This window comes from Rhyacophila brunnea, unplaced genomic scaffold (assembly GCF_057557595.1).
Source record: "Rhyacophila brunnea isolate RB1 unplaced genomic scaffold, BYU_Rbru_1.0 scaffold_6, whole genome shotgun sequence".
NCBI lineage: Eukaryota > Metazoa > Arthropoda > Insecta > Trichoptera > Rhyacophilidae > Rhyacophila > Rhyacophila brunnea.
The window spans coordinates 33,646,161-33,669,549 of NW_028233276.1; the positions used below are offsets into that span (position 1 = coordinate 33,646,161).

At 32.0% G+C, this 23,389-nt stretch overlaps 1 protein-coding gene and 1 non-coding gene across 2 annotated transcripts in view; one reads left to right on the forward strand and one right to left on the reverse strand.

Annotated features, from left to right (window-relative positions):
* The window catches only part of LOC147065582 (uncharacterized), a 29,038-nt gene extending 18,174 nt beyond the window's left edge, over positions 1 to 10,864 (forward strand). Inside the window, exons 2-3 of the mRNA XM_085956796.1 lie at positions 4,226 to 4,623; positions 10,705 to 10,864. Coding sequence (XP_085812922.1) covers positions 4,226 to 4,623; positions 10,705 to 10,854 — 548 coding nt within the window. The 3' untranslated portion in view covers positions 10,855 to 10,864. The remainder of the gene's footprint in view (positions 1 to 4,225; positions 4,624 to 10,704) is intronic.
* A 12,241-nt stretch (positions 10,865 to 23,105) lies between these two features.
* Positions 23,106 to 23,178, reverse strand: TRNAF-GAA (transfer RNA phenylalanine (anticodon GAA)). The gene has a single exon. It is a non-coding gene; the product is annotated as a tRNA-Phe (tRNA).
* Between the last annotated feature and the right edge of the window lie 211 nt (positions 23,179 to 23,389).

Below are 23,389 nucleotides of genomic sequence, written 5' to 3' on the forward strand. Positions count from 1 at the left end.
ACGATATACCTACCTACTTTCGTCTGTAATTAAATTTAAATTAATAGACATGGCTGAGTTTCGTTGACTCGGCCATCAACTATAAAAAAGCTTTGATTTTATTTTATTATTTTACACGAATATTGTGTAAGTACCTATATATACATATTGGGACTTTAATGTAGAAGCCGCAGAACGGGTTAATAATAGATAAGAATATTGAATGCGCGTTTAGTTTATGACTTACGTGATGAACTTTAATGCTTACAGTATGATATCGGCTAAAATTTGAAGATACATTAGATAACATATTCTTTAATATGTGTTTAAGTTTATCCCATGTTCTCACACTCTAGAATTAAACCTTCTTACAGCCTCGCCCAAAAAGTAACTCACTTCCCTTATTTTTGTGTTTCTTAGTAAAAGCAAATAAATGGCTTTGACAGTATAATTTTAAGTACCTAGTTGATTTCATATACTTAATTAAAATTAAGCCAGATATTAAAAGTTTAAATTCATTATCCGTTTGGATAACCTCGGCTGGTCTTGCAGATTTAAATATTTCGTAAACAGATGAACACAGAAAAATGTGCCTATATTTCAATAACGCTGAATATGTATTACAAAATGTGCGACTATGTCTTTACAGCATTGTTTCTCTCCTCTGCTAACACATGTAGGTACCTTCAGGTGTCAGTATATTATATGGGACGATTCATAGATAGTACACTCTACATACATAGTTTAAAAAAAACTTATTTACCTAAGTACATTTCAATAAAGACTGATTGCACAATGTATGTAATCTATTCTGCTATCAAATCCAATTTTGTTAAAAATCAAATACGCTTGGTTTATATCCTAGTAATAATTCGGCAAATAGTTAGGTAAGATTTAAAAAAATTAAGATTATTCATATTAATTAGATTTTTTTAAATAAAGTTAACTCACTCCACTGGAGACAAGACTATATCCACACACATGCATTAATAATATTACACTCTCATGCGCGCGCATAATAATATCACATACACACACGCGCATGCATAGGTAGATGCAACATAATAATAATAATCCATCCCGAAGAGATTAATATGGGGCAGTGATTTTATTCCATACGGTTTGCTCGAGAGGTGAGCCAACTGGTTTGGCTCCTCTCAATCGAAATAAAAACAAAATTGTATGCAGGTGCACCAACATCAGAGCTGTTCAAAACATGCCCGGTAAAAGCATTTGACGTGGTTTGAAAATCAATCGAATTCAGAATAGGTACATACTGCAATAGTTCTCTGATTGGTGGAATTTAGGAACATCATTCAAATAATTTACCGCTATGTTTTAAAATATGATTAGTATGATTATAAGTAAATTAATGTTGATGGCGTTGCTATAATGCCAATACTAATTCGCTAATTTATTTGTGTAATGATAATCGTAATAACAATTAGAGTTCTTCATTTGTTTTGATTAATCGAAATGATAACGGTAAATAACTTCCTGTAGATAACAGCTAACTGTTTGCGTTAATTGATAACATCATTATTGTATTGTATCCTAATTAGGAATTAGTATTAAAGTAGACAAAACTTGACCTTGCACATACAATCTGTGATAATTGAGCAGCCGAGAATTAAACGGGTACATACTAATCAGAGAATTTAAGAAAATAGGTAATTAGAAGCAGTTTGCACATCATCACATCACAAACCTACATTTAATCAAGCACGCATGGTCTCATTTTGTATAAAAAGTTATAAGCATTTTAATAAGTGGCGATTTTCTTTGACGCATATGACGCAATCGATTCGTAAGGATATTAAAAGGGGGGCCTCGAAACTGTTTAAACCAGTCATACACTTATAAAATTATACTAACATCTTAAAAAAATACTGTGAAAATATCTAGATACTTATATTTTTTTGATCATTTGTTAATATTTATTTACTTATGATATAGATTATAGAACTTGGTTGGCGATGCATTTGCATTCGTCAAACCCTCAATCATGATAGGTAATTATTATTTACACAACCAGTGATAATCGCCATCTAAAAATGTGTTTGTTTTTTTGCTATTGTCAATGGTTGCACTTTTACCGATAAAGATATCGATTATTCGCTTTCTAAATAAATTCTGATATCGTGTGCATAACTAGGTACACCAAACAAAAATATATTTAATAATAATAATATATTTTGATGGAAGGCATTGTACAACACCTGTCCAAAATTAATGTAGCCCGTAAACACCAGTCACCTTTTGGGTCGATCTGTTCCAAAACATAGAGTGCCTTGAACCTTGGTAACTGTGATTTGAGACACCCCAAAAAAACGACACTACATGGATATTTTATACACAGACTTGATAATCGCTTATACCTCGGATCGGTTATTATAAAAATAATAGTGTTAATGCTCCTTTCCATAAGGATGTAATCTCTTTGTGTGGAGACCTTGTAGTTGTTACAATCTTTCTTTGTAACGTTTGCCATTTGGCCTTTGCCTGCCCGTCGATCTGACACCAAAAACTTTTTGGTTTCAATCTTTTTTTTTTATTTGTTATTATCTCGTTGTAATAAACTTAAAAGGGTTTCAGCAGTCAGATGCCCAAAAGTCGTAAACTTAATCGGGTCACTGATCATAAAATCAACTAAATATAAATGATTTATAGTCACTTTATTTATGCATAGATTATCAGTAATACAATGTTCACAATGATTCTTCAAAGGGAGGTTTTTATTATATAACTTTAGAAGCTAACAATATTTATTGTAAAACATTGTGTTATCAAAGATGGATCCACTTTTAACTACATATTATTATAATTTGTAAAACAATTAGACATCTTGAAGACTAATAATTATTATTATCTACCATTTACTTACAACTCAAAAAAATCGGGTTACAATTATTGCACTAGTCAGAAAATATTTCATCTGAGTGTATTAGTGCCCTTTTGTTTTATTTGCATCGGTTTTTTTACAATGTCCACTTATTTTAATTTTTTGAAGAGTAGCTCTGAGCGAGATGAATAGAGTCTCCAGCAGTTGGTTGAAGAAAGAAGAAAGAGTGGGCGAGGTGTAACACAGGTGTCATCTCATATCGTGACAATTGCTCGCGCCGGAAGATTACAGCCGCATTTGCCCCCGGTTATTTATTGTCCATGGCTAAAGGGCAATGCCTCCTTTCTTTCGCTCGTCGTAATTATAATATCACGGTCGGTATTCTGATCCAAGTGTTATTCGTTTTGCTTCCTATAATTATTATAATAATATAAAGGCACGTTTTAAAGAAAGATCTTGACGATACATGTGCATTGTTTTATAGGTATACAGGACAAATACTCCTGTAACTTCCGACTGCAATATCAATAATTTGCGATGTAGGTGTGTATATTTGATGACGTACGTAATTCAAATTGTATTTCAATAATACCGCGATTGCGTAATCATTTCAGTTTAATTAGGTGATACGTGCGCATAATGATAATGAACGAAAAATATAAATAAATATAGTAACATTGATAAATTACTGATAAGATAGTGCTAGTTTTTATACGACATAGTCATGTTTATATGTGACAAAGTGTTATCCATTTAATAAATTAATCTTCTTAATACTTTTAGTGGAAATTAGAATATCCACTTCATATTTATTCATTCATGTCTTTATAGAAAAAAAATAACGATTCATATTGTTACTATGATGTTCTTTTAAATTGTATATTTTAACTGTCAACATTTCTCTTGTAATGGACGGCTACTTAGCTCAGCTGCATCTTTTGAATTTTAAATACGCATATATAGGTACTCCTAAGTCTTAATTGTATAGTTTACCGTCTTTACATTATGCACATAATATGACAACAGCTTAGTCTACGAAATAATTACATTTCAAAATTGCTTATGCTAAGTTCTAGTCAGATTACGCTATGCAAAGAAACGTTAAGTATGAACGCCGGGACATTTTTGTTGTTGTAGGATTTTTAATAAGTATGTAGTTTATTAATTTAAGACATTGCGAACAATTTTGGATGAACCGTTTTTAAAGTATTGACAATCTCGCCAATATTATTACGGTGTCCGGCATTTTATATGAGAAAAGGGTGGCCGAACCCTCACGTTGTAATGACATTTTTGTTCCTTCTCAGTGTTGACTCTATTTACTAGGTAACGTGGCATTATTACTAATGCATATTTTGTTTTTATAGATAAATACTTATTTGTTTTTTTTTCTTTCTTCCACAGTACGACCAGCGTCATATTCTGCGGCGCCGAGATTACCGGACCTTCTCCACGGAGCGACCCCGCTCCACCGATCAAGTCAAATCTCGTCAAGCCCATCCAGCCCGTCGTGCAGCGCCCAGCACCTGTCGAGGACGTTCACCGAAGTCTTTTCCAACACTGGCAGTGCGTTGAACCTCGGAGACCAGATCGACGATGAGGTTTTTTTAAGCGGCCCGGCAAACATCCGAGCTGCAGCTGTACATCCTCCGAAGCAGCGAAGACGCAGGAAGAGATCCAACAGCCTAAAAGACATCAAAAAGAGAAACAGGGCCAAGGCTGACGAGGCCATCGAAGCCATCACCTGGAGGCCTGATGGACAGACCGCCCTCGATGACGACGATGGATATGCTGCTGACAAGGTTTGTAAAAACAATTTTACTTTTAATTGCTTCCCACAACCCTTTGAAGGTTTTGACAATCAGTATATTTCCAAGGTTCTTTTATGATTCAAAAAATATATATTTTTATGCCTATTTTTACATTAGGTATAATAATAATTAAGTAATATAAAATATTAAAGATTTTTACTTTAAAAATTGTCCACCCTTCCTCATTACGTTCATTACAACTTTAATCTTTTTCTGTCTACTTCACCTCGTAATTGAATCTTTTCACCTTTGTTAAATCTTGTAATTGAAAATTCGTGACATCGTGTCCCCAAAGCATTTCCCCATTTTTAGTGGGTACTTATCAAAGGAAAGAAAAGCTTGCGAACGAATAATAATATTTTATTTTTCCATTTCCCTTGTTGGCGAATTAATTCTATTCATTTCGGTTCGTAATTTGGTTAGGTTCTCGGCTAAAGAGATTTTCAATTTACAAAAGTCGTCGATGCGACAACGCCATCTATGTATACCCACACAAAGCTAACGTAGCCATCTACATTTTATTATTATAAGATAACATTCTATTTTCAAATTAATTTCATTGTTTGAAATAATATTGCCACAGTGATAAATTTAATCTCTCACATAAGCTAACAGAAAAAAACTTGGATACAAGTTTTCCTTCTCTCAGGATGATAGTCAAAATAGTGAATGAACATACCTCCTGTTGTTTCGCTAATTCTGAGGGTGACTTCGATTATTCAAATGGTCCATACTTCCTTAATGTCCTGTCGTAAAGTAATTAATTCTGTCTCAAGACAGCGTGAATTTGAATATTATGAAGTTTATTGAAATGGTTAGTTAATCATTTTTGTCATACAATATCTACATAATAATTCTTTAAACCTCGTATGTTATGTATGTTACCGAGGAAGTATAAGACGATGAGTTACTTATCCTATACACATATAGGTATTTATGTGTTCTGGTAATATTTTTGTTCAAATACTTATCAATTTTTTAATTTTCCTGCTAAAAGCAATAATACGCAAATACAACTAAATTAAATACATCCTGTACTTACATAATATTATAACACTGTTTTCTACCTTCCACTTTTAAAATTAGTAGGTATATTTGGAATGGGCAACCCTATAATTTACGACTAGATATGCTAAACATGGAATTAGTTATATTTGAATAATAATTATGCTTCTGCGATATTTTTCTTATTTTAATATTTCACTGGTGGGATACTTTTACCCAAAAGGGAGTTGGAAATATACTCTTTAATGAGATAAATCGATTTACGTTTAGATCCACCAGTATAAATTGTCCGCTGAGTGAGGGCGCCACATGATAAGATTTGACATAATGTTATCATTCAATTCTTTTTAAACTAGGATAGGATGAGCTTAGTTCTAAATTCGAACACCTGACAATTTATCATGGTAGCACAGATTTTTTAGAAGAAAGATTTTGTATAGAAAAAATGCGATATATGTCCGTATTGAGGAGTTAATTTAAATTTAACAATACAATAGTGTTGCTAACCTTACAATGTCGTCTGAGGTTGATGCCACGCAAATCCACATATGGGCAAATAAATAAATAAATTCCGCAATAAACGTCGAACAAATCCACTCAGCAACAACTCAAACGTTTAAAGCTCGTTAAATTATTCGACGATTCTGTTCGGTGTATGGATAAGCGTGTGTACCTACCCGTATGTCATAACGACCGTAATGATATATGGATACATCACGTATCCCTGTGTAAAATTTCGCGGTTTTACGACGCATGCGTTAAACCACAGGAAAATCCCATATCTTCACTTTGAACCACGTGCGTCGAGTTTTCGTATTATTGTAGTCTTTTTTTAAAACCAAATTGTCATAAAAATCACGAAGTTTATGTTTCTATTAATATCTTAAAATTCAAATAAACTCTTTGCTTTCTCATACCTAAATACCAATCCAATTTATAACTGTGTTATTGACAGGTACGTTGAAGAAAACCGTTTCTATATAGACGAAGCCTAGATATTAGATAATTATTTAAAGTCGGACTAAAACAAACCATGAAGGCCAATGATTAATTAATCATTCCGCATGTCATTTCCTATTGCATATACATTTGGAGCAACCTTCACACCGTTATCGCTCGCATATGTCGTATACCATAAGCATTTCAATACAATTTTAGATTCACTAAAACATGTATTACGAAACATCGTCGATCAAAATCAAAATGTTCACATTGTGGTTCAAAAATGTAGTCTGTCAAATCAAAATCAAAAATCAAATAGGTACACTGAACACTGTTCTTTTACCAGAATTTGAATCCAGTTTTTTTATAAGTAGTAGGTAGGTACTTTACACATTAAAAATTAAATTTATGTATTGAAATTAAAATTCTCATTTCCCAAAGTAAGAACAACGTCATTTTAACTGCACTATATAATTTTTGACAGTCGCATTACGCCATATCAGATTGGAAAGCTGCGTAAAACGCGAATCCGCTTTTTGTCTTTATCTGATTGAAAATGTGTTCAACAATAAAAAAATATATATTGCGGTGCCCCCTTCGCCAATGATTTTCGCCCCCCAGACGGGGAAAGTGCGCCCCCGCAACGTTTCACTTTATATGCTCCTTCCTCTTCGCGTATTTCTTAACAACTCCTCGTTTTAAATCCACCCTCTTTCGCCTGTGTTCCTTCATTACACACTCACTTTTTTACAGTTGATTACCTTTGCATTACAGTGGCGGGAAATTCAATTCAACAGGATGTTTTCTAAATTTGAAAATATTTGTTATATTTACCAAATACAACTCTGCCGTATTTCCTGTCAAGGTCTGTAAGAGTCTCGCAGCCCGACTTCGATCGGTCGTTTCGCGTTCGTAAGGCCACGGTATATTAATCCGAAATTATGGCGTGACGACGTGGTGGCTGTTGGACGGAGAAATACGTATTTTAGATAATATGTATTATTAACAACTACCTATCTACATTGTATATCTTGAAATTAAACATAGTTTAATATAGAAATATTAAACCCTTTTTTACCTACCTAATGATACGTTAAAATACCAATTTAATAAAGTTGTAGGTAAGTATATTTATTTATATATAAGTCATTATATTTGTGTATTACACCGTTGTGAATAAGCACGCCACTGTGGCCCCCTAGTATTCTTAGATCAAACAATAAACTGAGCCTTATTGGGGGGGGGGGAGGTGATACCGTTAATCCAAGAGTTTGCTCACACGTTTTTTATGCAGGGGTTTCTTTCTTTGTAAATAACTTTTAGGGGTTGATTAAATCTTCACCTCTATCGATATATGTATCGTTACATAAAAGAAATTAATCACAATTGTATTGACTTTGCAAACTTTTGTCGCTTCACAAGTATACGTGCACAATCTATCGTTTCTTTAAAACTCAACGTACAACCATATCTGCAAAATATTGTTGTCAAATTGAATGTAGTTTGGGACAGTCCAAAAACTTTTCGCGCTTTAATTAAAACAACATTGCGCAAGACTCCGCGTTGCTACTTTCGGTGAAACAGTAACAATTTACCCCTAAATGGCCAAAATGTTTTTTAATTGTTTTATGCAACGTTTATATTTGTTTATGAACAGGTGTATTAGGCTCTATTATACTATACCTCAATTATGAAAGGTAGAAGTGTAAATAGTGCAAATTAAACTATCAGTCACACTTAATTGATTTCATTGAACTAAGAATATAAATTACTGATAGTATTGGTTAGTTTTTAAATTCAATTAAACCCTGCATAAAAAAACCACAGTGTGTCATCAAATCATACATAATTTTAGATATTATGTTATGAATGTAGGGATATTTTTTTAAAATTATGATTGGATAGGCAGGGTTTAATCGGATTTAAAAAAAAAACTATTAAAACTAACAAAGATTAGTGCGCACTATTTATGTTGGATTTCCACAGTCTACCTCCACTCTTCGCGACTGATACCTACTGTAATTTTTTTATTATTATGTTGTACTATTGTACCGAATCAGTCGCTGCACTACCTAACCCACGGATGATAAGAATAGATAAAATAATATTTGATTCTGTCAAGTTTTGTGTATCCATGGATATCTAAACGCATTAAAACTTCCTTGCGTTTTTTATAACTCCCCTTTTAAGTGGCATTTCTTTTATTCTTTTTTTTACGGTCAATCGTTAAGACTCATCTCAAAGTATCAAATTTATAGTCACGGCCCATCCCGTTAACTTTACTCGAGTTCGTATGCAGTTTATACGATTTAAAATAAATATGTGTACAAAGAAAACAACGACAAATTTATCCGCGGCGATTTTTTTAAAACGCAGATAACACAATCGATTCGTCAGAAAATTTTAAAGGGGCCTCGAAACAGTTCAAAACCGCAATTATCAAATTAAACGTATTATGCGTAAATAAAATATTATCCAAGGCATATAACAAAATCTCTCCAACAAACATCAAAGGGGTTCATATTAACGTAACCGCTAATAAAATTAAACAGATACGTATTTTTACCACTAATATTATTATTATTGTATCATCACTACCATCTTTTAATAGTTACAAGGTGTGATTCTAGGAAAGAAAATACATTGATACTTTTATTAGATAGGTAGGTACGTTTGTATTTTGTAGTACTCAAAATCAGTCAATATGTCGGGTCCAATGACATTATTAATGGATATTCGCACATGTATAGGTAGACGTCACGCAATTTCCATTATGCGATAACACGCATCGGGAATTTATAGCAATATCACCTTTATTGTAACGGCGTTAGAACTGTGTTTCTAGTGTAAATGTTCATTTGAGCGAACTCGTTCGAACCGAACCATTCGGCAGACCCGACAAAAAGCATCTGGAATTTATGGCAATATCACCTTTATTGTAATGTCGTTAGAACAGATTATGCCATTCGGCAGACCCGACAAAAAAGTGAGTGTCATTTTTTTCCATATGCTTCTTCCATATTCATGTGATTGATCGGGTCTCATAAAATCTCTGAACCCGCCCACTGTGCGACTCTTTTAGATAATTTAAATTGTTTTAATATTTAATTCAATTTATTAATACCAAAAAGTAATTGACTTTACCCAGTTGTTAGCGAATAAAGGCAGGTTTTGGTTGCTTCTTTTATAGTTTTCCTCATATCAACTTTCTGTTTATCAATTTAAATAAGCACCATTATTTATATAATCACAAGAAGTATTAATCACGTACGTAACTAGTCATCATTCACTTTAATATTAATTTATGTCACATGTCATATTAACAAGTTACCACTGTGTTTTCACTATATATTATGCATCAGTTTTTTTTATCAGAATTTCCGTCCGCCCACAGCAAAACAGCATCAAATATTTGTGTTTAATTTACACAAAAAAACTTGAAATTACGAATACTGAATGTATTAAGTAGAAACATCTCCCCATTGGTACTTAACCGCTGAAAAGTATAGTATTATTATATACGAATTGGTTATCAAAATCTTTGATTACGAATATTATGTCAAAGTAATGTTATTTTTTGATGAAATTATTGGTGGGAATAGACGTTATTTTATTTTACTCAATTATTACCTAAGGATCCTCGCCTCTTATAAAAAATATTGACTAATTATCATTTTTTTAACACTTGTTTTTTGACTAACTATTTCAAAGAATATTTTACTTTTTTCACTTTCACATTAATTAAAGTTTACAATTATTTCTGCCTTTTTCTATTAACCTAACCAAATTATTCTAGTTACATAGTTATTCTAAGTGCGTATTTTTAGCATCGTACGACACAAGTTCCACCATACATAGCATTTTTACTTATGTTAAAAATATTGTTTTTTTTTTATATTTGTCTCACTATCAGCTAATCTATTTTCGGATCTTGTAAAAATCGGACACGTATTAAATATTTATATTCATATTTTTTTCTTATCTTAAACTGGTTGGTACTGAACATTCTTGAAAAAAATTCTTAGATTTTATCCATTTTTTTTTTTACTTATTAACTGCATTGTTATTATTGTGTTTTTACATTCTATGGTTTTAATTGAATTTTTATTTTCTTTATTTTGGCAGGATACCACAGATTGCTTGCCAAGCGTAGAAGAGAAGGTGGCCGAACCAGAAGGTCTCTTCTCGTCGTTGCTTTCGACGAGCCTCGGCGGCAGCCTTTGGACCGCGGTGGTCATCGTCGTCGGCTGGAAACTCTTCGTTACCAAGCGATGAACCCCGGAGACACATACGAAGAGAAACCCTAAGTTCTTCACTGCAGCGGATGTTCCACGGATTCTGGCTCTCAGCAGAAGCTGGACGCCTTCGACGACGCGTTGGAAACCATCACCACTGGCACATAATGCTTTGTGACAAGAAAAAACCTGCAAAAAATATTTGGTTTGTTAAATCTGAGAACGATTTCTTATGGTTTGCGTGTATTTATCACATTGCAAGAGCAGTACCATGACGTAGCTTCGTAACATTCCTCAGTCTGTCAATTAATTTTGGCTGGCGATTAAATCCATGGAGTGAAGAATAATCCAAGTGCGCCCCATCGAAGTCCTCCCGGCCGACAGTGGAAGCCGCTTATCATAATATGTTGAAGCTAGAATATTATTATTTTTATATCAAAACTAAATAATGTTTTTAATATTTTAGATAGTATGCGTAAGTTAAACCCAAAGTAAGAGGAAAAGATATTTTCAAATGTTTATCTATATTTTAATAAACTTATGTTCACTTCTGAAGTTGTGTCGCTTTCAAAGAAAGGCTTTTACGGTGGCTGACAATCGACTATTCAAAATCGGACGATTATTGAAAATGAACGATTGTCTTAGTCCACTTCGGAATGGATATTTTGTATTGGAAAGCTTTATATTGATTATTGTCCTTCGGCGTTGTTTGCGAATTGTTGGTATTATTTCAAAATATATTATTCTTAGCTCAGGAAGCTCATTGTGATTTTAGCCAAAAAGGCGGAGCCATTTTCGCCGACTCGGCCGCGAGCCGGCCGCCGCCTATAATAAATAAATAAATTTAACACTTTCTCATTTAAAACTTTGTGAAAAGTTCCAAAGAGAGCGAACCTAAATCAAATTAATGATCTCATTTTAAGTAATGAAAGGGAGTGATTTTTTTCACGAATGTGCCAATGTTGTATAAAAATTAGTCGAGTAAGAGACGGGAGATATCGAGATTTTGTGACGCCGTTTCTTGGGTGATTAACCTGGCCATGTCTTTATTTTTTTAATTATTGTAATCATTATTAATTATTATTAGTCTAATGTGCATAGAGTTACTTACCTATATTTTACTCTTATCCAATACTCGGCCTACTGTGTTTTGTAGACCCTACCGAAAGGGAAATGTCAAAACGTTCAATCGACAATATTCTGTAGTAGGTGAATTTTTTGACTCGACTTCTTTCAACAATACTACCTTTTTTTAGTTAAAATTTATATTATTATTGATGGGAATGTGACGATGTAGAGGTTTTTGGTTGCGGGCTGTTGATAGTCGCAGTGTTCGGTTCAATATTTTTATATTATTTATTTGTATAATATACTGATCACGACATTTTTTTATAAGCAATTCAAGTTATCGAAATTTGACAATATTCACCAATTCGCGTCTTGTTTCATTATCGACATTAGCAATTTGTCATTCGTTATCTTATCGTAAGCATTCGAATAAACAAAATACAGATTACTGTCGTTGATTGAGAAACATTCGGCATCTTTCGATTTAACAAATAATAAACAACAATATCGTCATGATTATAAAAATTATAAATGCTATCTTCTACGTGGATATGTGAATAATTTTAAAGAAAACTTTTTTTTAAATGTTAATATAATCGCGCCTTAATTCACGCATAAACGTAAACACAGATTACAGCTGTCATTTATTATAACGTCTGTATGTTAAGCTCGCTTACATTGCGTTCACTGTGTCGAACATATTCCCATACAAGCAATGACCGGCTGTAATAATGATTACGTCTACGCATATCCTTTACAGTTAAATTCAGCGTGATCAAGGAACGTTCTTTTCAATATATCCATATTATAAACCAATTCTTTTATTCAAATAAATAATTCGCAAGATTTTGAGAATGAAACATTCCATATTGAACATACATAACTTGAAACATCCACTAGAAAAAAATACGAAACTCGGCGGGATTAATAAAGTTGTTAGCAAGTTCAAGTAGACGTTATAACTAAAAATATTTGGCGAGAACCGGGCGTCGGTTAATAATTAAAGTAATTAATATTCTTTGATTTAATACACAAAAATTGATAGTCAATAATAATGCAATTTGATAAGCATTTCATGTATAACCTACTAGTTTAAATTGTCGTCATTAGATAGGAGGCTCGTAGCATAAATGGTTAATGCACAGGTTGACGCGACACCAATACGGATTCAAATACCGTTAAGTTTCGTATTTTTTTTTCAAATATAATTTTTGATAGTGGGTATATATATATCTGGGGTGTTTTCAAGTTATGTATGTTCAATATCCATATAATATTTTAATAATAATCCGACACTGCGAAACGAATTCAATTAGAACAGTTTTAGTTTCAAACCCTGACATATGTGTGTAAATAATGTTTTGTATTATAAATATTGAAAAAAAAATGTATTCGTTTGTGTAAAAAAATCTTGTAGAGTGTCTTGCTGGCCACAAAAAGGCTTTGCGATAGTTTTCCTATGATCTCCGTTAGGTGTAGGTCGTGGCGCGTCGGTATTGGATGCTTGGCACCCCGGCGCGCCCACTTTCTTCTATTGACTTGTAAATAAATATTATTGAATCTGTCATGGACGACAATTTCGCTTCGATTCTATCCCTGTACAGTGTTGGTATTATAAATATCACAAGGTAATAATAATAACGCCTTCTGAAATCTGCTACTTAATTCTAATACACTTTCTAAATTTCTCATTTAACCATTTAACATAAACAATATTCTATAGATTTAATGCTTTACCATCTTACAATATGTGAGAGAAAAATGACATTTTATTTCTCGGTACATTAATTTTGGCTTGATTTTAAAACAATTAACTTTCCATTCTTTTCTATGTGTATTGAATAAAACAGATTTAAATATTCATAATAAATGTATTAGAAATTATTATCTTTTCCCGTATAAGCAAAATTAAATAATAAAGCTTTGCTATCTATTTTTGACAATCACTCTATCTATATGTACTTCTTTATACATACTCTTAATATGTTTAAATGCCTTTGAAATGGGAAATGTTAAATTTTAAGTAATATGTGGCATGTATACAAATGCCTTGTACGCATTTGTAACACATTTTTGCACAGTACTGATTTTCTGTAGAATTTCGTGGCTATAATTCAATAATGTTGGTGTCAATTAAAATAAAAACAGACTTGTTTTAATAATTAATACTTTAGGTACATTTAGTAGATACTAAAATAGTTTAATAATAATGCTTCTTGTAAATACGATTGCTTGTATTTATTGATTTCCATTTTATAACATGTATATTGAAAAATTAACTATTATATATTTGAAAGCAATTCCAATAATTATTATTGTAGATAAATATTGTGTATACATAATAATCAGGGGTTACTGGAAAACGTTATTAATGTCGATTTTTTTTATTCCTCGAAAGCTCGAAAAAAGCTATCGTTTTTGAATAATTGTTAAGTGACATAATTGACCAACGAAAGTTTTTATTTAAATATATTTTGATAAGGCTTGATCTTATCATGTAATTAATTACTGCTGATTAAAATAAACACTACTTGTAAATAATTAAAGTGTTTGAATATCTTTTTAGTGACGTTTTTCACGTGAATTGTACATAACTTAATTAGTTCCATGTAACCCCGAGTATAGGCATCAAAAGCGTTTCTGTGTTGACAAAAAGTAGGCGCAACGATTGCGGCTCCGAGCCAACCAAACTTTTAACAACAACAAAAAATAGCGTCGGAAAAACGACGTCGTTTCGGAGACGCCGTCGTCGGGCGTCTTGGCGCATCAAAGCGGCACTGTGATTATGCCCAGGGCAACCAATCCTGTTTCAACTGATCTCCAGATTAGAAAATAAGGTTAATTAGTAATAATTAATTAAATTTAATGAAAATACAATAATCGTAAGATACCTATTCTATACTATTATTATCATACTGCCATTTCTATAATATTCTTATGTTGCGGGCCACGTTATGTGATTCATTAAACTGTAATAATTTTTTATGTTCGCTTAAGAAATATATCAATTTTATTTTAAAGTTTCTTTTCTCTTACTTCTAATAACTAATGTTGGTTGGCCTAATTTGTACGAACTTCAAAAACATTCTGTTTTTATAACACTTCATTAACTTATATTGAAAATTTCTAATCCTTTTAAAATTTAAAATTGCATTATTTTAATTTAATGCAATTTCAATGCATGATTTTTTTTATAAATATTTTCTTTAATAAATTTAATACAGAATTATGATTCATTCCAAACGTACGTTATATTTCCAGAAACAAAACTTGATAACAAAGAAAAAAGAATTGCCAAGTTGTCATTGTTTTATGTCGGTATCATTTCAGTTATTATTTTTTAATCAATACATTTTCTCACTCCCTACAACGTCAATCAGTCAGTCACTTTTGGGGGTAAAATATAGGTGACGGTCATTTTATTTCAAACGACTGTTTTGGTAATCTTTTTAGTCTCTTATTGCAGTTTATTTGACTTAAGGAATGGCATACGGTTGTATTATTTTATAAATATGTTTCATTACCAGTAATGATCTCTAAATGTTGTATATTCATATCACCCCAAGCATCGAGTCTCAAATTCAGTTATAAGTTACTCATATAAGTGAGCGTAGTCTATATTTTTGATTTCTCATAATTTTAACGAAATATCCAATAGAGTAGATTATTTTTCTGTACGTAGGTTCCGATATATTACAATCATTGTAGGATCCAGTCAAATGTGTGGGATTTCTTCTTGTTTAGCTAGTCACCAGAATCCGAAAAAGATTTTTAGTTTTGACTAGTTTTAGAATAGGAGCGAGATAACATTATCAAAGATTTATTCTATAATTTTAAATATATATAAAAAATATCTTAGTTTATTTCGTTTTCATTTTTATATTTTTATGTATCGTATAGTATTTTATCCGCTTGACTTGAAGGATTGACAATTTTACGAAAGTTTTTATATTGATGGTTATAATAATTTTTGATAAATTATAGTATGATATTATATTATTATTGTGTACATTTTACTCGTATCAGTTGATAATGCGAACCCAAAGTAACAAAATGAAAGCGAATGAAATTAATGCTGCAGTTTTTAAATACATATTGTAATATGAATAGTATACATAAAATAGCTTTTACATACATAATATTATTACAAAGCACGGACGTGCTTGCATATTTTCATAAATATTTTGATTTGATATCTTAAAAGGCCTGGAATATTTGAGAATGATAAAAATATTATATTCTATATAAGTACATATTTTTATAACAGCAGATGAGATTTTTAAAATGAGAATGAAAGCCTTTATATTATTATCTAAATTATATCAGGTATGAAAATGCGAAATTATTATATTTTATGGAACATTTAATATTATAACATTTTCTATAAATTTTTAGCATGGTTCCCATATTTAAAAAATAATTTCCGCCAGTTTTTACTATAATTACATAGATAATCTTTTGATTTCTTTAACAAATTATTATAATTCAGTCACGTTTACATATTATAAAGTATTTTTTTTTAAATTAAGTATCTATGTGTCCGATGATTCGTAACTATTTATTTGGTCAATATTTTTCATTTTTTTTCCCTCAGTATTTTAATTTTAATTAATTAACTTTTTTTTAACTATGTTTAATAGCATTTCTTCTGAATGTTGATTACTTAATAAAGGAAGTACCTACTGACAGTTATATCAGTAATATATATCTCTTAGTTTAAAAAAAATACATTGACCAAATAAATAAATTCATATTTTTGTTTTGTTAATTACCCAACATGTTTTTTTTATTTTTATTGTAATATTATAATTACCAATTATTAACAATATTATTTACATTATAATGGACCAATAGCCGTGGGCTGTTTTTCACGAAGAGACTGAACAAAATATGCCACAACATAATATGAAGTCATATTTTGATATTTTAAATTATAAAAAGAAAAATCTTCAATACACTCTCTCGAAAAACAGCAGCGGCATTAAGTGATATCGTGGAAATGTTTAATTTGTATATTAAAATAATACCATATGATTTTTTTTCATAAGACCAGTATGTCTATAACCTTAGCGTTACGTAATCAATTTACCAATACATTTTATTAACTACCTATATACTAACCGCTTGAGTTCATTGAAATACTTTTCTACTTTGTCATTTTTTGTAAAAGAAAATAAAAAAAATACTATCCGATTTTGTTTCAATATTTTATCAATTGTATTTTTTGTGTTAGTGCACTGATAGTGTATGCCCAATGTATACCGAGATACAATACACTTTCATGCTGTAAAAAATTGTCGATCTGTATATTTGAGAATACATTATTATCTATGCACTAACACACGATGTTATTTATACCATTACTATTTTTTATGTGCTATATTCTACATTTTGGTGTTCACATACTTACGGGAAAATATTTTTTGTTTATGTGTATTTTTGTTCTAATTTTTATTGCCTAAATATTAAATTCATAAACGTTCCATAAATTTTAGTGTTATACTTTAAATACAATATATAACTAAAAAAATATTAAATTATGAAACGTTTGTGAATAATTAGGCCTTTTAAGTGTCTGATAATCTATTTTGAATGGTATATTATGTGTTTTTCTTTTTATCGGACGTGGTGTTGCAAGCGTTGAGTGTTATTGAATTCGTTCTTGTTTTATAAAAAAATAATTAATTTTAAAAAACCCAATAAAAAAATATTTAAAAAAAAAACTCAACGTTTGCTTGCCAACTTACCGGAATGTTTTACTGCCCGATTGTATTTCGTTAGTAAAGTTGTATGCTATGAAACAGTTGTGTGTACAGAAATTTATTTGTACAATAATTATAATGACATTATGAATACTACATAGTTATTGATTGAGTTTTTAATTTTATTTGATAAATAAATGTAAACACGCCGAAAGGATATTGAAAAAAAATACTTGATTTTTATTTATTTCCTTCCCATTTACATGTCGCACAATAAAACACATTAATTGGTATAGATATAAAAACAAGATATCTTCTGATCCTTTTCTACCAGATTTCTACAAGAAAATGATAAGCAACATTCAAAAATATATGGGCACCTTAGAACCTTCGTCTATTACGATGGTGGGTGGGCTAACCACCAGACGTTTTCAGCGCACGGCGTCATTATTCCGCTTGATTATGCTCACCCACTAGCCGTTACGTCGTGTTGCAGCGGCTGGCCGTCGTAATGTGCGTAGGATCGTATAACCAATGTGAGATAGATGTAAGATTTTTCAGACATTAGGTTGAGTACAACAGATGTTGTACCTATTAGTAGAGCAGTATATCTTTCGGAACTTTTTCAGTCTATTCATGAAAAAACCTTAAATGTATACAACCAAAAAGCCGACAGTCAATATATACCTAAAAAGGCTGAAAAATCTTTCTTCACATTCTATTCCATAAAGAGTTTTCGTTATACATAATAGATGTAAATGAGGTACAGCCTAAAAGAGTCTAGGCATGTATTTTGAGTCATTTTTAGTGACCCTGGTTTTGCTTTTCGACATCTTCGTATTATAATACCTACTATCGGTCGTATGAGACGAACGCATGTTTATTTAATAAGACATCCAAAAAACTGACCTTTTGTTATGATTAACCTTTGACAACGATGTATTTCGTGCCCTTTGGGTGACTCAAAATTTATAAACATTTCATTTGAATCATCGAAGATTTTCAAGAATTCAATCACCGATGTAAGTAGTTATAATAATTATTGGCGCTATAAATAACTACAGGTTAGTGCCGCAGGCAAAATTTCCAAGGAGAAATGTTAGAACACATTAGCGCTCGATAGTTTTGACAGAGAAGGCGTAGTCGGAGCGGTGCCAAGCAATACAAACGCTTTATGTAAGTACAGTCGGGAATACCAACAGTAACAATAATCACATTCGACATGGGTAATTCGTGCACAATAACAATACATTGCATCAGCACACATCGAAGGTTAAATTATTGTTTTATTATAATATTTATATTATAATATTTTATCTTTAATTTACGGAAAAAAGTCGCATACCTTTCTCAAATTTGTGGACTTAGTGCCTTATTTACCTGAATTCACATTATTGTTCATCATACAGTTCGCTTATGATTATAATTGTTACAAACCGTGCCCTTAAATAAATTACGATTTTTTCGTAAATTAATTAGGTAGGCACCTAAGTAAGGCTTGTAATGTCGTGGGTCCGACGTTCGAACCCTGAGTCTGGCAAATACACATGTTGTTTTTCAATTTGTATTTGGAGTCACGAGTATGGACCCATATAGAGTATGGTGACATCCATTTCTTGTAAAAACAAAATCTGGTAATACAGCCTCCACTCTGTGAAGGCCCATGCGCGAATCAAATTGAGGTGCATGCCGCCTACTGTCACGCTGTCGCGGTTACAAATTTAGTCTATGGTTTCGCAATTTTGCAGAATATTTTGAACGATTACCATCTTCGTAAATTCACTGAAGAATGACACTGATGAAGAGTGCCAACTATAATGTATTAGTAATTTGAATTATTATTAATTATTCAAGCTAATTTCAATTAATTTTAACAGTTTCTACGTGTGCCTGCGTTAAAATTACTTGCGACATGACATCCATAGATAATATTTTGAATAGAACCCAACCTGCAGACCATAGAATCATAAATAATAGACAACATTCTTATAGAAAATACATAGTGCCAACCGCTAAAAAAAACGTGATTTTGACATAAGAGTCGAAAAGTGTAGGCATGTAGAAGATGATAAAAAGTTGATTGAGTCATGCAGGTGTCGATGCAGTGCAGTTCTACGTGAGGTGACCTCATCGTTGTTCTGATGATTTCGACAGATTTTGCCAACTGACAATGTTAGTTTAAAGGTTCAAAATGTGCTACGGGATGGGAGTATCAGTGCGATAACATTTTAAACACCAAGAAAAACGACATTACAGACTTTTTTCCCATAGCGGCAGCTTATTGTGACGTCACGTGATAGTCAGCGACATGCACCATAATATTATTCGCGCTTTAGGATCAAACATGGTGAAGTAGTGGTAGTAAATACTCTTCCGATCCAAAACACTAAATAGACACACAGTATGAAACTTGAATAATAAAAAAAACCTAACCTAGTAGGTACTCACGTGTGTAAGCTATTCAAAAAACAAAAAAAAAATCGCTTACCTGTCTGGTATGAATAATTCTGAAAAAAAGGAGAATGTAAAAAAAGGAAAAATGTGCAGTATGGAGTGGTTAGAGGTAATTTAAATCGTAGCTTCCTAGTGTATTTTTATTAGGAAACACGCCGTGCAATATGATGAAACAGAACCCCTTCGGCAAAAAAAAAATGCGGCGAAGCCAATAAAACACAATTTCGTTGTAGAAGGGTAGACGCCATATGCAAAATTGATGTAAAATTGAAAAACAAATTCGTAATATTGTTTTTGATTCGAAGAATTTACATATGACTCTTGTTACAGGTTTGTAATTCAGGGGTGGAGTTAAAATATTTGTGTCGCTACATTTCAAAATCAGCCAAGTCCACCATATTAGGTGTTTTTGACTTTTTTGTGAATTGCTGAAGAACTACTGCTTTCTAACATTTCTACATTATCAGAGTGTAGAATTTATTAATTTTAAATATTCTATAATCGAAATAATATAAACTTTCACCCTTACTCACGACTGGGAATAAATCCGCTCTGTTCTATTTCGAGCCCTGGGACTGACGTGTCAGTTCACGATCTCGAGTGTTTATAATGCGGTCGTACCAGGCTACACCAAAGATTCGGAGGAGATATCTATTCTCCAAGCTCAAGCCCTGGACTTCGGTAAGATGCCACGTTTCACATCTATACAGAAATCCATATGCACGCGTTGAACAAACGGCATTACATGGTCCTCACAAGTTATAAAGTTGACCTAGCGAAACCGAGAATGAAGTGGAAGTTTGGACAGTATAGGAAGACCTGGAAGCCGTGGAAGAATAGTGAGGAAGAAGTAAGAACAAACACGTTAGTAAAAAAATATAAATCATTACGTTGGAAAGTATAGGTAGGTAATAAATAATATGTAGGTTTATATTTTTTGTAAAAATCGTGAAATGGAACCTCAGCGGGTCTATTCTATACAAAAGGCTGCTTTCGTCCGCTACAACCGCTAACTAGGGTATGTTTGTATCAAATTATTAACACGTATTGTAACAATTATAATAAGCCGGTATTAATTGTTGCAATAAATGATATATTTTAACGGCATGTCCCCTGCATGTGCTAAAATTTAGAGCATGAGCAATAGAGAGAGAGAGCGAGAGAGAGACAGTTTCGACTGATTAACTGATTACAATACAATTACAATTATAATATTTCAATATAAAATGTATGTAACAAATACTAACACATTATCACGTTAGCACGTTAGCGGTCGATAGTCGCCTTTTGTATAGAATAGACCCGCTGGAATCCCGTATTTTTTATAATATTTTGAGGCACGCACAGTCTTTTTACATAAAATAGTGAATATTATAAATAATGTTCCACAGACCCACATTATAATAATAATTGGCGAAACCCTCCATATTACAATGTAAATAATAAGTACCTACGATGTAATGTAATCTTTATTTATCTATAGTCTTATACTCTATACCATGGCCCCCACATCCTGAAGTGGGCCCCCCTATCTATCGCTAAGGATAAAGGCAGTGTGACGCTCTACGGTAGCGTTTATGTTTTAATACATCCATTTAAATTATGGAGTTGTTGAGTATTGATACGCAATTAAAAACTGTATCGTACAACCACATAATTTAAAATAATAATATCATTGAAAGAAAATAGCACCGCAGGCGACTTTTTTTTACTAGTGAAGCAAATTTGTGATCTGTGTTTATCTGGTCGTCTCGCCTCGCCGGGCCCCTCCTGAGTCCGGGCCCCCAGGCTAGGGCCCTGTCAGCCACCCCTTGTGGGGGCCATGCTCTATACCTACATAATAATATTTAAATTCTGTACGAATACGATACCTACGTCACTGTTATTTTTTGATAGTATAAAATTTACATAAATATTGGTTTCTGTATTGTCTCGTCATAGTATGTTGTATCTAAGTCGAGCTATTCATTTGGTTGTTACAGTTACCCATATATTTGAAACTATGTTTCAGAAACTAAACGAGAGTAGGTACCTAAATTCACTTGATAGCATCAAACATTCATCAAGCACTTCAAACATCTCTGAATGTTTGATGAAGCCGTTGAAATAATAATTAAATAAATTAATATTTATAATGTCAAGAGCATCTGCTGATATATTATTTGTGTAAAAAATAAAACTTTATCATAATAAAATAAATAGGAAAATTCTCTAGGGTAATGTTGTCAACGCTTTTATTTTTTACTGCCATCTATTGAAATAAGTGTAAAGATAAAAAATAAATTGCGTGGTTCCGTACCACGCTATCGGGATATTAAATAAAAATTCAATAATGCTTAGAGCGGCCTTCATAATATGACTATATCGGGAAAGGTTATTTTTCGAAATTAGGTAAACTACGGTAAATCCAAAATGACAAATTCACAGGAGAGACGAATTTGTGATTTCTGGAACTTTCAACTTGTGAAAAAGATAAAATGTAGGTATCTATTTATCAAAACCTTTTTGTTTACCGTTGTAGTTTGATTATAAGTTTCATCAGAAGAATTGCAGCGCTCGAAATGGAAAAGTTTACGAACCGGAGCGCTCGACAAATTTTCTGAAGATATTTACATAGTCATCAAATCGTATGTGTATTTTATAAAAATGAGTGTGTCAGATTTTCTATTCTATGGCCTATCTAGCTCAGACGGTCTACATATTTTTTCCACGAGACGGAGCGATACTTTTACAAATTTCACGAGCCGGAACGGCGCTCCGGTGCGTTCCGTTCCATTTCGAGCCCTGAAGAATTGTACGTTTTCTTACTGTTGCTTACCTCTAATAGTTATGGAGTTACAATGACATTTTTAACATTTATAATTAAGAATAATATAATTTACAGCTGTTAAGTAATGAAGTAACAATAACTCCATTTCACGATTTTTGGAGTTACAATAGTTTACCTCTGGTATACAGAAATTAGTATCGATTAATTCTACTATTGTATTTTTTTTAAAATATTAAGCAAAGAACATGTTATATTGCTATTTAAAAAAAAATGTATCAAAAACGCAAAAAGAAAGGCTGCCGAAACCAGGGATCGAACCAGGGACCTTTAGATCTTCAGTCTAACGCTCTCCCAACTGAGCTATTTCGGCGATGACATCATCGAGATATAATTAGTATACAAAGTAAGATACCATAAATATAGCAATAAAAAAACAAATTTTCCACAGATCACAACTCACGAATACATTATTATATTATTCAATCTGAAAAATTTCCATACATAAATAATAAATTAATATTTAACACGATAATACATTTTTTCGAATATTATGTTTTGTTTACGTTTTAAACTTCAATGGA